Here is a 14,732-nt window from a genome sequence, read left to right as displayed (position 1 = left end):
AGTGAACTCTGTGTATATAGTTCCTGAACCTCCACAGGTCGCGGGGTCAGAACTAACCAATCAAAAAACAGGGAATTAGAAATCGAATACATGACCTTATGTTTAATTATGACAGAAATATAAAGATCTAATCTAGAAACACATGCGTCATGCATTAATTGATTAATATTGTAAGAATCTAAATGGTAAAACGCAAAGTTTACAGAGACTAACAAGGACTATATCAGGAGAATTATATTGAATATTGAACTGCTAGATTATACAGTATGTACAGAGAAAAATTTCTGGAGTTAAAAAGAATGCATACTGTAAATGACTACTACATTTGTATAACATTGTTCTATCTCAGTAATATTATACTAACTTTAAAACAACTAGCATTTCATCAAGCATTAGTTCTTATCGGTTGTTTATATATATATGTTTTCTAGAATACAATCAATCTCTATACCCAGAGTTATCCTTCCTTACACTCACATATTTTGTCAACGTCTCAAGGTTTTTATCAAGATTCTTGTTAAATAGTAAAAATGCTCAAATAAAATATGGTTTCGACTTCAGTTGTAAAAATATAATACATAAATGAAAGAAAAAGTGAGCAAGCTCACATACCCCATGCTCCAACATTGCTTGAGAATGCCTCAAATAATGAATGATAATGCTATGCATTACTGCAAGAGCAGGACAGACGGGCTCAAAATTCTAAGTTCAAAAGGGACATAACTTCCAGAAAAATTATTGAGTCAGAATTTCCTGGGAATATGCACATCTACACAGTGTGTCCTTATTATATAACTACAAAGTTTCACAAAATTCTGTTGAGCAGTCTCAGAGGAGTTGCGCTGACAAGGGACTGACTGACGGACGGATCAAAAACATTATACCCTCTGCAACTTCGTTACGTGGGGTATGATAAATCAATATTAAGCAGATGTCCAATCTTTCTGTGATACAAAAAGCATTGAATTGTGTTGAAACGCACTATATAGGTAGATAAGCATTGTAATGAGAAAGAAAAACTACAATATGTAGCTATTGCCCTACATTTTCCTGATATATTTCATAAGCTAGTTTATATTTTTATTTTCATTAACCTTGAAATACTGGATTTACATGTGGAATAACACTGCTAATTTTGAAATGTTGACAGAGGTATATATGTGAGTGTAAGGAATGATAACTCTGGGTAGAGACTGGAATACAGTGTGGAGATCCTAAGACAGTCTTCATCTTAATCGGTTCATTCCTAATACGTTGTTCCATGCAGCAGAATCTGAGTGTCAATTAAAAAATCAGATTACACCAAATTGATCATAAATTCACATGCATTTAAGTTACAATTGTCATACTCTTCAGGGTGCTAGGAAAGATATGTATGTATAAGGGTGGGGTGTGTGTGACATTTAGGAAAATATAACTTGTGCAATGTCGTCTATAGGTTATGATATATACCCTTGGCAATCGGTACCGACTTTGAATTCTGAGAAAAGAATGCTACGACATGTTTTGTGGTTTCCTCTGGCATTTCTCCAAAGTCGTGGGCCGTGTAGCGCACATCCATGGCCGTACCACTGCGACCCACAAAACTCAGGTCTCCTTCGTGGTTAGAAACAAAATGCAAGCAAACAATGGTTACTAAGGCAACAGTCATGCAAATTAAAAAAGAACAGAGTCATTAAATCAAACAGGTGAAATGCAGAAATGAAACAATGATGTTGAACTGAAAAAAATAATAATGACAGATCAGATTCTAACAGTCACATGCTACGAGAGTATTTAAGCTTTCTGTATTTCTAGAAGAATGAACTGAACTAAGATTTTACTGTTAATGTTCTATGCTTTTCTGACAATATATATATGACATAAGGCATATCTATTGATTAAAGTACAACAAAATTTAGGCTGGTAGATTTATCTGTTTCATTTCAAAGGTAAAAATACCTGTAAAAATCAGAACACAGACATGTACAATCAGGTATTTAAGTCCCCAATCTGTCCAAATATATCTTATTTTCTAATATTCATATACTTCTTGAAATAGTTTAAAACATTTCACAAATTTATCAAGAATATTTATCCAAGTTATATCTTCAAACTGCCCTTTCATGATTTGAATGTTGGATGACTATGATATGAGAATAAGTGGTGGCAGGTTCAAACTCGAAAACAAAACGTGAATCAGAATGGACACAGCCTGGGGCACTGTTATTAAGTTCTGTGACAGGGGTAGATTATTTCCTCCTAGGATTGGTGGAGAAAAGTTATTTATAGTATCCCTTGTTACCTTGGTAACGTTTGGACCCCCTCCGGACAATTCGTGGTGATCGCCCTATTTTTATTATTACACATGATAATAATTCATTCATTGACCGTTTTACGTTTTAGTGAATATCATAGAAACTTTAGCTCTTTTTTTACATCGACACTAGGGTTGTAGATGAGAAGGTTGACTTACTTAGGATTTCCTGTCCATACGACATATCCTTGTTGTATGATCTCCACTGACTCATACTTTCAGATCTAGAAGGAACAGCTGTCATTGGTCGGTATGTTGATATCTGAGGGGTGGCGGAGGACTTTGGAACAGCTGAAAAGTTATCATCAATCGGTGTCATAAAATAGAGATGTTAATATTTCAATATTGAAGCAAGAGGCCAACGGGTCATATTGCTCACCTGAACCACCTTCTTCATTCAGAGAATAGACTCAAAAGTTTAGATCAATTTAGTTGTCTAATAATAATTCAATACTTGCTATTGTAAGATTCTATATATACACACAGTTGTTAGATCTGTACTCGCTCACTCAGGCCCAGAGGGTCATAATTCACAGATCTGTATCTACACTATCAAAGAATAATCCAATATCATTTTGCTAAATTGTGATAATTTTCTATACGCAGACCCCGAAGATCATGTTCGAAGAATCCTGTGTGATCTACTAGTGTTTTGTATTCATTACACACCTGAGGCAGATCTGCTGACAATCGTGTGTGACATGCTAGTGTTTTGTATTCGTTACACACCTGAGGCAGATCTGCTGACGATCCTGTGTAATCTACTAGTGTTTTGTATTCATTACACACCTGAGGCAGATCTGCTGACGATCCTGTGTGACATGCTAGTGTTTTCCCTGGTGGAGTGGTACTCCTCCTCTGCTCGCTTGGCCTCCATTGCTGCTAGCTGGGCGTGAGGGTTAACCAGACTAGCGATGGGATGCACCATCTTTTTTGGAATGTATGTTGATAAATTGGAAAACTGAAAATATGCGAGTACATATGAACTTCCCTTAGATCCACCAAATAAAATTTGAATTTCACCCTTATAATTTGTTCAAAGTTGGAATTTGTGTGGGTAGTACATTTAAAACCACTAGACCAGAGGATCACCACACTAGAAGGCTTTGTAGCTGACCTGATCTTCATGTGTAGGAGCAGAAACAGCAGCCCTAAAACTGGCCGAGGCAGTCTGTTCCCGAGACAACTTTCTACGAATTTCTGGCAGTTCCATGTCGATATCTGCTGGTCCCGATTCGTCAACTTCAAACCCTTCGTCTTCGTCCTGATACCGGCTGTCGACTGTTACGCTCTCGATGTACCGCTGACTGTCTAGAGAGTCATGACCATCCTCGTCGTGGGGAGGTAACTCTGTAGGAACGTCATCGACATCACCGACAGAACTGGCCAATCCCTGAAGCTACAAACAAAGAAACGTCATTGACATCACGGACAAAACTCGCAAATCTCTGGATCTACATACAGGAAAAAGTGTTCAGATATTAAAACATATCCCTGAAGATACAAAAAACGTAAAAGTGTTCAGAATTAATACACGTCCAAGTTATAAAGAGGTAAAATTCTTATAGAATTTTAAAATGAAACATGTCTCAAAGCTGTTATCAATGTTACATAATGATAGTGAAAATTTGAACACCAAAATTTCAATTCAAAAATAGTCAAAGCTTGTCAAGTTTAGTTAAATGATATGTCTAATGACTCCAGCAAAAGATTAGAAATCGTCCCTAGCACATGGGCGAGAGTGTTTTCATCTAAAAATGTTACAGGAAAATTGATCTCCATACCTCTATAAATGTTCAATCCAATAAACATTGACGACACCTAACAAGTTAACTAATTCCACGCAAGACTCATCCCTAAAATATTTCTATTATCACCAATGATAACAGCAAAACACATTAAGCATCAAAGAGAGAAAGAATCAATCAGAATTATTGAACATTTTTGAAAAATTATTGGTAATTATTGGTTCCTGACAGAAAAAGATAAAACACAATATTGAGTGACTTCACTAACTGCACGAAATGTCATCTGCACGGCACAAACTATTTCCTGTTCATTTTCCAGGCATTTAATGCTTGGGTAGTAGATGAAAATATTTTGGTGTAATTATGCAAGGTGTCAGAAATATTAGAAAGATTTTTCTCAAAAAAAGTACTTTGAAATCTTTGCGCTTCACTTTTTGGCACAATTTCATTTAACAAGTGCATCATTTGTCTCAATAGGAATTTTGGCACTTCTATTTTTGGGAATTTTTCTAATCCACAACAAAAAGCTAACATTTAAAATGCCAAAAATACACAATACAGTATTAAAAAAGAACGTTTTATCATATCAATAGATTAGATTATCCATAAATATTGTAATATCAATCCTTTAATTACACTAATTTCACAGAGTAATAAATTGTTTCACTGTTTAACAAACAGCTTAGAAAGGAAAAATTCAGATCACTCTTGCTTTATCTAACAAGAGTACCGCAAACGGTACATAATACGCCCTGAAATGCTTACATAGGGTGTTTTTCTTGTGCTATAATTTGTATAACTTTGCTTCAGGTATTATCAGCCATCATGAGGCTGTGACAAACTTTCATATGAACAAAGGGTCTTAACTTAAAAATCTAAATTTCCACAAAATGGACCAAGTTCAACAACCTGTAATTTTTTCAAAAATGGAAGAAAATCAAAATCCTTCCCCAGATGCACATCTTCAATACCCATACAAACACTCCACAAAATAAGATGGTCCTCACTTGAAAACTGTGGGAGGAGTTGGGCGGACAAATTATGTACCCTCCATAGAATATTAATTTCCAAATAGACTAAGTTCAACAACCTGTAATTTTCTCAAAAATTGTAGAAAATCAAAATCCATCTCACATGCACATCTTCAATACCCATACAAACACTCCACAAAATAAGAAGGGTCTCACTTGAAAACAGTGGGAGGAGTAGGGTGGACAATTTATGTACCCTCCATATAATAATTATTTCCAAATAAAGGGGCAAAACTCCTGGAAAAAAGGTTGAAATGGATAAAAATTGCAGTATGATCTAGAGTGACCCACAAAGAAGCTACACAGCAAGTTTCAGCATGATATGTGAAAGGGAAATGAAATTATAAAGAGAAAACCCCGAACGGATGGACGGACGTACAGACATCACTGTATCATAATCTAAAGACGGGCGTATAAAAATAGAAATACTGAATGACCTTCACCGATGACCTTTTGAACCACATGTCAACAATGACTCTATCCAAACTTGGGCCATTCATTTAATCCAAAAGTTTGGAAAGTTTTCATCAATATTGCATTTCCTTTAGATAGTGAAAATGAAACATTCAGCATAATTAGACCTACCTAGTACAAACTAATGGGAGACTTATTCCAGTAATAAATACATTGAATGTGTTGTAGGAATCCTTAATTAACACAGTGTAATTAGTCCAATCAATGTTCTATTTCACTTTCCATCAATTCTTTGTTACTTCTAGTGAGTAGATACAAATGTTAATCTGTCCATAAATTCTTTGATACCCAAACATGGCAGTTCCCCCTTCCATGCCAATTCTGTTCAACAGTTTATTTCCAAATCAAACCTTGTCACATTGTCTACCTGTTCATTTAACAGAGAGAAAAAAAATAAATGAATGTGTTTAAAGAAAGCATTATCAGCAAGTGTTTAAATTTCTTCCATTTATAAATGAACAATTCCACGTGCACTCCAACAGTCTTCAGATTCTGCACTGTAAAAATCAATGGGAACAATGGGGGCAGATTAACGCTGATTTGGTTTGCCGTTTGCTTAGAAAAGCAGCACAGACGACCACATAATCCACCTAACTAGAGTGAAGTCACCACTTGTCTGCAGGTTACCGGGGCATAATAGAAAAGTGCCTCGGTGAAAATCCCTCCTAGACTCCAAACAGACAAATTAGATCTATTGATAATTCTGTTTGATTGCTAATTACAATAAACGTAGCACTTTTAAATTTTCCACCCCATTTGAGAACATGAATATCAATATTAGGAAATATTTGTATTGTTTGTATCTATTCCAATACACAATTCACTTATTGGCCAGTTCAGTGCTTTACTATAAGTTTGCTTTACTGAGTTAAATGTAACATGGTGAATCAATTGTTTAAACATACATTATTGACCGCTTCTATCCCTAGTGGGATTTAAAAACAAAGAGGACAATAGAGTTATCCCCCTTGCACTATGGATTTTATTTAGAAGGGGTGGGGTGGAGTGATCAGGGGTGGGTGGGTGGTTGGGAGGGAGATTGGGAGTTAAATACTTTTGATAATTTACCTCAGACACATATAAAACTGGTAATTGTTGAGGGTGACAGTAAACATTTTTAAAGAAATTTTACCATTGATTATTTACACAATATCCATTCTACTTTTGAGAGTGTAACATTGCAGGCAAGATCATGAAACCTTTCTGGGATTTTTGGACCTTCTTCTTACTCCCATCTCAAAGTATTTCTTATTTATAGAACAGATATCAGTAACACTGAGGTTTAATTGAGCTATGCCAAACCAGACAGGAACAAAACCAGGCAGGATATTCCTCAGCACATTACAGGTTACTATTAGAATTCTGTGAGTGTCATCAACCCATTAAAATCAAGATGGCAAGCCTCACTGACAGTCAATTTGACAGGTGGGAACTGTGATCGCTCATTCAGTTTAAATCCACCTAAGAACTCTGGTAGCTTAATCAGCTTAAATCCATCTGGGAGATTTAGCAACTCGGTTAATTTGAATCCAGCTGGGAGCTTTGATATACATGTATACATTAATTTGAATCCAGCTGGGAGCTTTGATAGATACATTAATTTGATAGATACGTTAATTTAATAGATACATTAATTTGAATCCAGCTGGGGACTTTGATAGATACATAGAGACGTTAATTTAATAGATATACATTAATTTGAATCCAGCTGGAAGCTTTGATAGATACATTAACTTGAATCCAGCTGGGAGCTTTGATAGATACATTAATTTGATACATACATTAATTTAATAGGTACATTAATTTGAATCCAGCTGGGAGATTTTGATATATACATTAATTTGAATCCAGCTGGGAGCTTTGATAGATACATTAATATGATACATACATTAATTTGATAGATACATTAATTTGAATCCAGCTGGGGACTTTGATAGATATGTAAGACCCTAAAGTGCAACGGTCGCTCCAAAGTGCGATGGCACGCGAAAGTGCGATGGTCTGCGCCAAAGTGCGATGATCACGCCAAAGTCTGATGGTGCAGAGTTCAGTAACGTTTGTGATGTCACATCATTGTGACGTCATCCTTAACGTCTTTCAAAATAAAACCGAAGAAATGTTACATGGACAACATCAACGTTCGGCAAGGTTTACACTGTTAAGGATAGTGAGAACAGCAAAGCACATTTGTTGTCGAACTATCTTTTTCGCCCAAACATTCTTTAATTCATGATCATTTATTACTTTGACATACAGGTATTAAATTGATAAATTCCTTGGGATATGCTATAATACAAAACATTCTATACGATTTCGCGCTAGAAAATTTTGTGTTTAATAACACGACAACTAAATGGTGATGAAATAAGTTCTTATTCTTAATTTTGTGCATGGATTTTGCACTGATATTTTGGTGAAACAACACACGGTTGGTTCAGTCTGTACCAAAACACTGTGTAGTTTACAAACCAAATTGGATTTCGGTGTGTCGCACCATCGCACTTTGGCGTGTCAGACCATCGCACTTTGGCGCATGAGTGTGGACCATCGCATTTGGCGTGTCACACCATTGGAGTTTGGCGCAGACCATCGCACTTTGGCGTGACCATCGCACTTTGGCATGACCATCACACTTTGGAGTCCCATCGCACTTTGGAGTCCTACAGATATATTAATTTAAATCCAGATGGGACCCTTGATAGATACATTGATTTGAATCCAGTTGGGACCTCTGATAGATATAGCTGGGGGATTTGATAGATATATCAATTTTAATCCAGCTGGGACTTTGATAAATAATGAAAGGTGAAGATAACGAACAGTGATCAATGTCATAACTCCTATAAGCAATACAAAATAGATAGTTGGGCAAACATGGACCCCTGGACACACCAGAGGTGGGATCAGGTGCCTAGGAGGAGTAAGCACCCCCTGTCGACCGGTCACACCTGCCGTGAGCCCTATATCCTGATCAGGTAAACAGAGTTATCCGTAGTAAAAATCAGTGTGCCAAGAACGACCTAACAATCGATATGAAACATGTCGGACAGAATTTGACCCAATGGTAGGTTTTATTGATGAACTAGATCGTTATAACGACCATAGGATTTGCAAAATGCTGAATTCAATTGAGACTGTTGAAACCCCTGTACCATCAACTGTTTGTCAGCAGCTTGCCTCGATTTAAAAACTGACCATATGCAGAACATTGCTACATAAATATGGGAAGTTGACGATGGAGAAGCTGAAATCATTCCGTTTGTCATACAGTTGAGTTGTCAGTTTGCTGTTAATGTCTACTTTCTAGTTTGGAAATTTGATAACTTGGAACATTTTAAATTCAACTGGAGGCTTTGATAGTTTGACCATTTTGAATCCTGATGGAAGGGGGGGGGGTGTTATAGCTCTAGTAGTCAGTATAAATACAGCTGACAAATTTTATATCTCAGTCAGTATAAATACAGCTTTGATATCTTAGTATAAATACAGATTTGATATCTCAGTTAGTATGAATACAGCTTTAATATCTCAGTCAGTATGAATACAGCTTTGATATCTCAGTCAGTATGAATACAGCTTTGATATGTCAGTGAGAACGAATACAGCTTGGAGATCTCAGTCAGTATGAACACAGCTTTGATATCTCCGTCAGTATGAACACAGCTCTGATATATCAATATAAATGCAGCTTTGATATCTACAGTTTTGATATCTCAGTCAGTATAAATACAGCTTTCATATCTGTCAGTATGAATACAGCTTTGATATCTCAGTCAGTATGATTACAGATTTGACATCTTAGTCCGTATAAATACAGCTCTGATATTTCAATCAGTATGAATACAGTTTTAATATCACAGTGAGAATGAATACAGCTTTGATATCTCAGTCAGTATAAGTGCAGCTGGCTAACAGGACTCTTTTAGCATTACGGTAAAAATCACAGGATATCTGGATAAGACCTTTGAATCAAAAGTCCTGTTTGGAATCACCCCCCCCCACCCCCTCTACAAAATACTATTAATCTGATACTGTAAAACTGTCTAATATTGATACCATGTCTATAACGAGAGTCCTTTATATGAGTAGAATATTTGTGCTGTGATAACTCCATATAATAAATCTAGAAGTGCACTAAATCTAAAAGTGCACAACTGTTGCTGAGTTAAATGTGCTAATTTGTTCACAGTTCAGAAAATACTACTATGGTTGGATATTTTTGCAATTTGATCCCTAAAATGTAGAAAATGAAATTCCACATTTCCAACTTCTGTGGTTATATCATACTTATATAAAACTATATGTAAAGATTACAGTACTTTTGTGTATGTACTCTTGTGTTACGTTGCTATGATAAATAAACATGGCTGGGGAAGACCAGTAAGAAGGTCAAAATTTAAACAAGAGGCCCATGGGCCTAGAATCACTCTTCTGATACATTGTAGAATAGGCAAAAATTCTCACTAACCAAGATTCATCAATTAACAAAGTTTGATGATATTAAGTCAAATAGTACCTGAAAATTTAAATGTAACTGTCCAAAAGTAGGTCACGGTGACCTACTTTTGGTCGACACACTGAAGACTCAAGATGCATCAACTGACAAGTCAAATAGTATTCAAATATAGCCGTCAAATTCCAAAAGAAGGCCACAGTGACCTACTTTTTGGTCGACACACTCCAAAGACTCAAGATGCATCAACTGACAAAGTTTGATAATTGTAAGTCAAATAGTATCTCAAATATTCAGATATAAATGTCAAATTCCAAAAGTAGGTCACAGTGACCTACTTTTTGGTCAACACACTCTGAAGACTCAAGACCCATCAACTGACAAGTTTGATGATTGTAAGTCAAATAGTATCTGAAATATTCAAATATAGCCGTCAAATCCAAAAATAGGTCACAGTGACCTACTTTTTAGTCAACACACTCTGAAGACTCAACATACATCAACTGACAAAGTTTGATAATTGTAAGTCAAATAGTATCTGAAATATTAAAATATAGCCGTCAAGATGCATCAACTGACAAAGTTTGATGATCCTAGCTTTCATAGTGTCCAAAATATGCATCTAAAATTGAAAATGTGAAATTTGAATGTCTGCAAAATTCAAAAAGTAGGTCACTGTGACCTACTTTTTTTTTTTTTTATAAATATGCTTTGAGGCCTCTAGACGCATCAACTTACAAGGTTTGATGATTCTAAACCTCTCAGTATCCAAAATAACAACCCTAAAATGTATTCATAAATGATTAGCCATAAAATTCAGAAAGTAGGTCAAGGTGACATACTTTTCACATGACGCAGTTCAAGGTCCCATGATCCATCAACTGACAACTTTTGATGATCATAGGCTCAAAAGTGTCCAAGATATGCATCAAAATCCATTTAATAATAATTACCTGCGAAATTCAAAAAGTAGGTCACCATGACCTACTTTAGAGACAACACGATATTATGTCCAAAGATGCATCAACTGACAAAATTTGATGATCCTAGTCCTTATAATAAGCAAAATATCAAAGTTTTAACAAAACAAAATTTAAGGTCAACTTTGAAGTGACCTTGAGACCACACCCTTTGCCCCTGGATGATGCCTTGAACAATTTTTTATCTACAACCTATCCTCATCCTTATGCATAAGTTTGATGATAATTTGCCTAGTGGTTCTTGAGAAGAAGATTTTTTAGCAACCACTACTTTTGTTTGCATTTTCCTAATTATCTCCCCTTGTTAAAGGGTCACAACCCTAATTTTAGTAAAAATGAAAGCCCTTGGGCCAAGGATACCCTGTGACGAATTTGACAAAAATTGGCCAAGGGGATCTTGAGATATAGCCCTTTTTTCAAAAGTTGACACACACCGCACGCCAGACATATGGCCACATGATTATCTCTTTGAGCCTTCGGCTCAGAAAAAAAGTGTTTAGAGTTATTTTCATTTTACTCCAATGAAAGAGATATTATACCTATATGTATGTATATATTTTTGTGGATTTTTCCTATCCACAAAATATGGACAACTGAAGAAAATAACAGTTATGCGCTAGTCCAGGAAGATCTTACCTCTAGGTCGGGGCCATCGTACAGACTAGGACTGTTTATAAATCTCTCCATTGCCGTCGTTCTGTCGGATGGGACCTGGTCATTCATGTAAGCGCGATGTGAAGGAGTATCCAATGTAGATGGCCGTCCGACCCCAGAAACTTCTCCGGCCTGGAAGAACCGACTGGTCAGGTATTCATTGACATAATCTTTATTAGAGGGAAGGTCAAAGTTGAAGAAGTTTTTGGGAGTTTCTGGATCGTTGGGCTGTGTGGAGGGTGTAACACTCTGGAAAAACCTCCTCATCCCCTCCGCAGATTCGAGACGGGTGACGGCTGGTTTCTCTTCTTCCTCTTTCACCATCTCCGTGGTAACGACCTTACTCCTCCTTGGGGAGGAGTGTCGCACTGACCCCTGAGCTTTCTTCACTACCTCTGAAGCTTCCTTTAATTGGTAGGACTTTCCAAAATGCTGTCAATGAATAAAGCAAATATCCAATGATTTTAAGACCTAATGTAGAAGACAAGAGCTTTACATGAATAGGCAAGAAGTGAATGGAAGCTGTAAATCAACGAAAGAAAGGGCACATCCCTAAATTGAATTTCTAACAACATTTCAGAATCCAGGATTCAACCTAAACTCACTAAAAAATGGGATCAAAAGGTGATAAATTTAGTACCTTGTAGCAAATGGATGATACATGACAGTTTTTCCATAAATTACTTCATTTCAAACACATAATCATATGATTATGAGTTTTCTAATAAAAGTTTTTCCATTTAGATTAAGATTCCCAGCAAATACTGAATAAGTTCCCTAGTGATATTTACTGGACCAGAGTGCAGCATGTGTTTGTTATTTGAGAACATAGAGATACTTACGGGACCAGAGTGCAGCGTGTGTTTGTTGGCTTTGAACCATGTGAAGACTTTCATCAAGGAGTCTTTCTGTTGACCTGTTCTCAATCTGCAATAGTTACACGCTGTTTACCAAACAATGTGACAGTGAACCAAAGAAGGTTGTTTATTGATAGGGCTGAAGCGACACGCCATCTTCACGATACGATACATTTTGCAATACTTGTGCCACGATTCAATACTTTCAATACGTTACAGTTTACAGAAGAAACCAATAATAACATTGAAAAAAACCCATTTGTTACCAAGATTCTAATTCATAATTTTAAAAGCAAAATGTTTCCAAACCGCCAAACAGAAAGATGCATGTTGGCTTTGTAGTTTAAACTGATAAAGTGCATTATTATTTTCGTCAACCTCAAGGCAAACAACAGTCTGAACATTATTCGACGCTATTTTGTCCCTCATGCAGGTAAAAATGATAAGTACAGGCCGAGCCTAATGTATTTTACAGAACCCGTTTGTAATAAACATATCGAATCGAAAATCGAGGCAATGAATCGAACATTGAATCAAGCGTTTATATTGAACAGTATCGATATTTCGGTGAATCGTTTCAGCCCTACTGTTCAATGAATAATTGTTAGCGCATTAAAAATCTATCATTACTGGTTGTAAACTCAATAACAAATAATTCGCTTAAAATCTACACTCACTGTTTGACTTCATTCATCATCTTGATCAGAATTTGGTAAAATTTGGTGTCCTGCTCTGCTTGCACCCTGAAAAGAAAACCCATACAAGTTTCACAGCCAAACTGGATATCATATTGGCCAAATCAACTGGATATTGTACTGGCCAAAACAAATGGATATTGTACTGGCAAAAGCAACTGGATATTGTACTGGCCAAAACAAATGGATATTGTACTGGTCAAAACAACTAGATATTGTACTGGTCAAAACAACTGGATATTGTACTGGTCAAAACAAGAGGTACTGTGAGCAATGCTCACTAAGAATACCCCCTGCTTACCCTAATCTCCCAAAGGGTGTTGGTAATAGGTATAAACTACCTCTTTTCTGAGTGTAAAAAGGAAATGGCATGACAAACCGAACCATATTGCTACTTCGATGTCCAGTGCGCATGATCTTTGACCTTTTGACCCTAAAATCGATAGGGAACATCTTCATCCCATGGGTAGTCCATATGTATGATATGGTGATGGTATGTGGAAAGGATAACGCTTTAGAGCCCGGAAACCATATTGCTACTTCGATGTCCAGTGCGTTTGACCTTTGACCTTTTGACCCCAAAATCAATAGGGAACATCTTCATCCCATGGGTAGTCCATATATATGATATGGTGATGGTATGTGGAAAGGATAACGCTTTAGAGCCCGGAAACCATTGCGTCTACAGACGGACGGACAACCCGATTCCAGTATACCCCCCCACAACTTGTTGTGGGGGGTATAACAACTAGATATTGTACTGGTCAAAACAACTAGATATTGTACTGGTCAAAACAACTGGATATATTGTACTGGTCAAAACAACTAGATATTGTAAATCATGGGATCAGATAATGAAATATGATTTACTTACTAATAATATTAGTATAACATATCATGGGATCAGACAGATGGAAGTATATATTGCAAATATTTGGATCAGATATTTATATGGTAGTATACATTGTAAATATTAGAACCATATATATGAGAGTATACATTGTAAATATGGGGATCATACAGATGGGAGTATACATGGTAACTATTGGGATCAGACAGTTTGATGGGAGTATATATTGTAAATATCGGGATCAGACAGATGGGAGTATACATTGTAAATATTGGAATCAAACAGATGGGAGTATACATTGTAAATATTGGGATCAGACAGATGGGAGTATACATTGTAAATATTGGGATCAGACAGATGAGAGTATACATTGTAAATATTGGGATCAGACAGATGAGAGTATACATAGTAAATATTGGGATTGGACAGATGGGAGTATACATTGTAAACATTGGAATCAGACAGATGAGGGTATACATTGTAAATATTGGGATCAGACAGATGGGAGTATACATGGTAAACATTGGGATCAGACAGATGAGGGTATACATGGTAAACATTGGGATCAGGCAGATGGGAGTATACATGGTAAACATTGGGATCAGACAGATGAGGGTATACATGGTAAATATTGGGATCAGACATATGGGAGTATACATGGTAAATATTGGGATCAGATAGTTTGATGGGGGTA

The 14,732-nt window shown here is 36.3% G+C and overlaps 1 protein-coding gene across 1 annotated transcript in view; it reads right to left on the bottom strand.

Moving 5' to 3' along the window:
• Window positions 1-14,732, bottom strand: part of LOC125679846 (uncharacterized) — an 88,120-nt gene that overhangs the window by 31,887 nt on the left and 41,501 nt on the right. The window contains exons 26-33 of the mRNA XM_056153349.1: window positions 13,171-13,236; window positions 12,479-12,563; window positions 11,619-12,068; window positions 3,414-3,695; window positions 3,086-3,257; window positions 2,456-2,587; window positions 1,453-1,596; window positions 1-52 (exon numbers count right to left, since the gene is read on the bottom strand). The exon at window positions 1-52 is cut by the window's left edge and continues 180 nt beyond it. Of these exons, the coding sequence (XP_056009324.1) occupies window positions 1-52; window positions 1,453-1,596; window positions 2,456-2,587; window positions 3,086-3,257; window positions 3,414-3,695; window positions 11,619-12,068; window positions 12,479-12,563; window positions 13,171-13,236 (1,383 nt within the window). The remainder of the gene's footprint in view (window positions 53-1,452; window positions 1,597-2,455; window positions 2,588-3,085; window positions 3,258-3,413; window positions 3,696-11,618; window positions 12,069-12,478; window positions 12,564-13,170; window positions 13,237-14,732) is intronic.

The sequence above is a fragment of the Ostrea edulis genome, chromosome 2 (genome assembly GCF_947568905.1).
Source record: "Ostrea edulis chromosome 2, xbOstEdul1.1, whole genome shotgun sequence".
Classification (NCBI taxonomy): Eukaryota; Metazoa; Mollusca; class Bivalvia; order Ostreida; family Ostreidae; genus Ostrea; species Ostrea edulis.
This window is presented reverse-complemented; position numbering and strand designations above follow the sequence as displayed.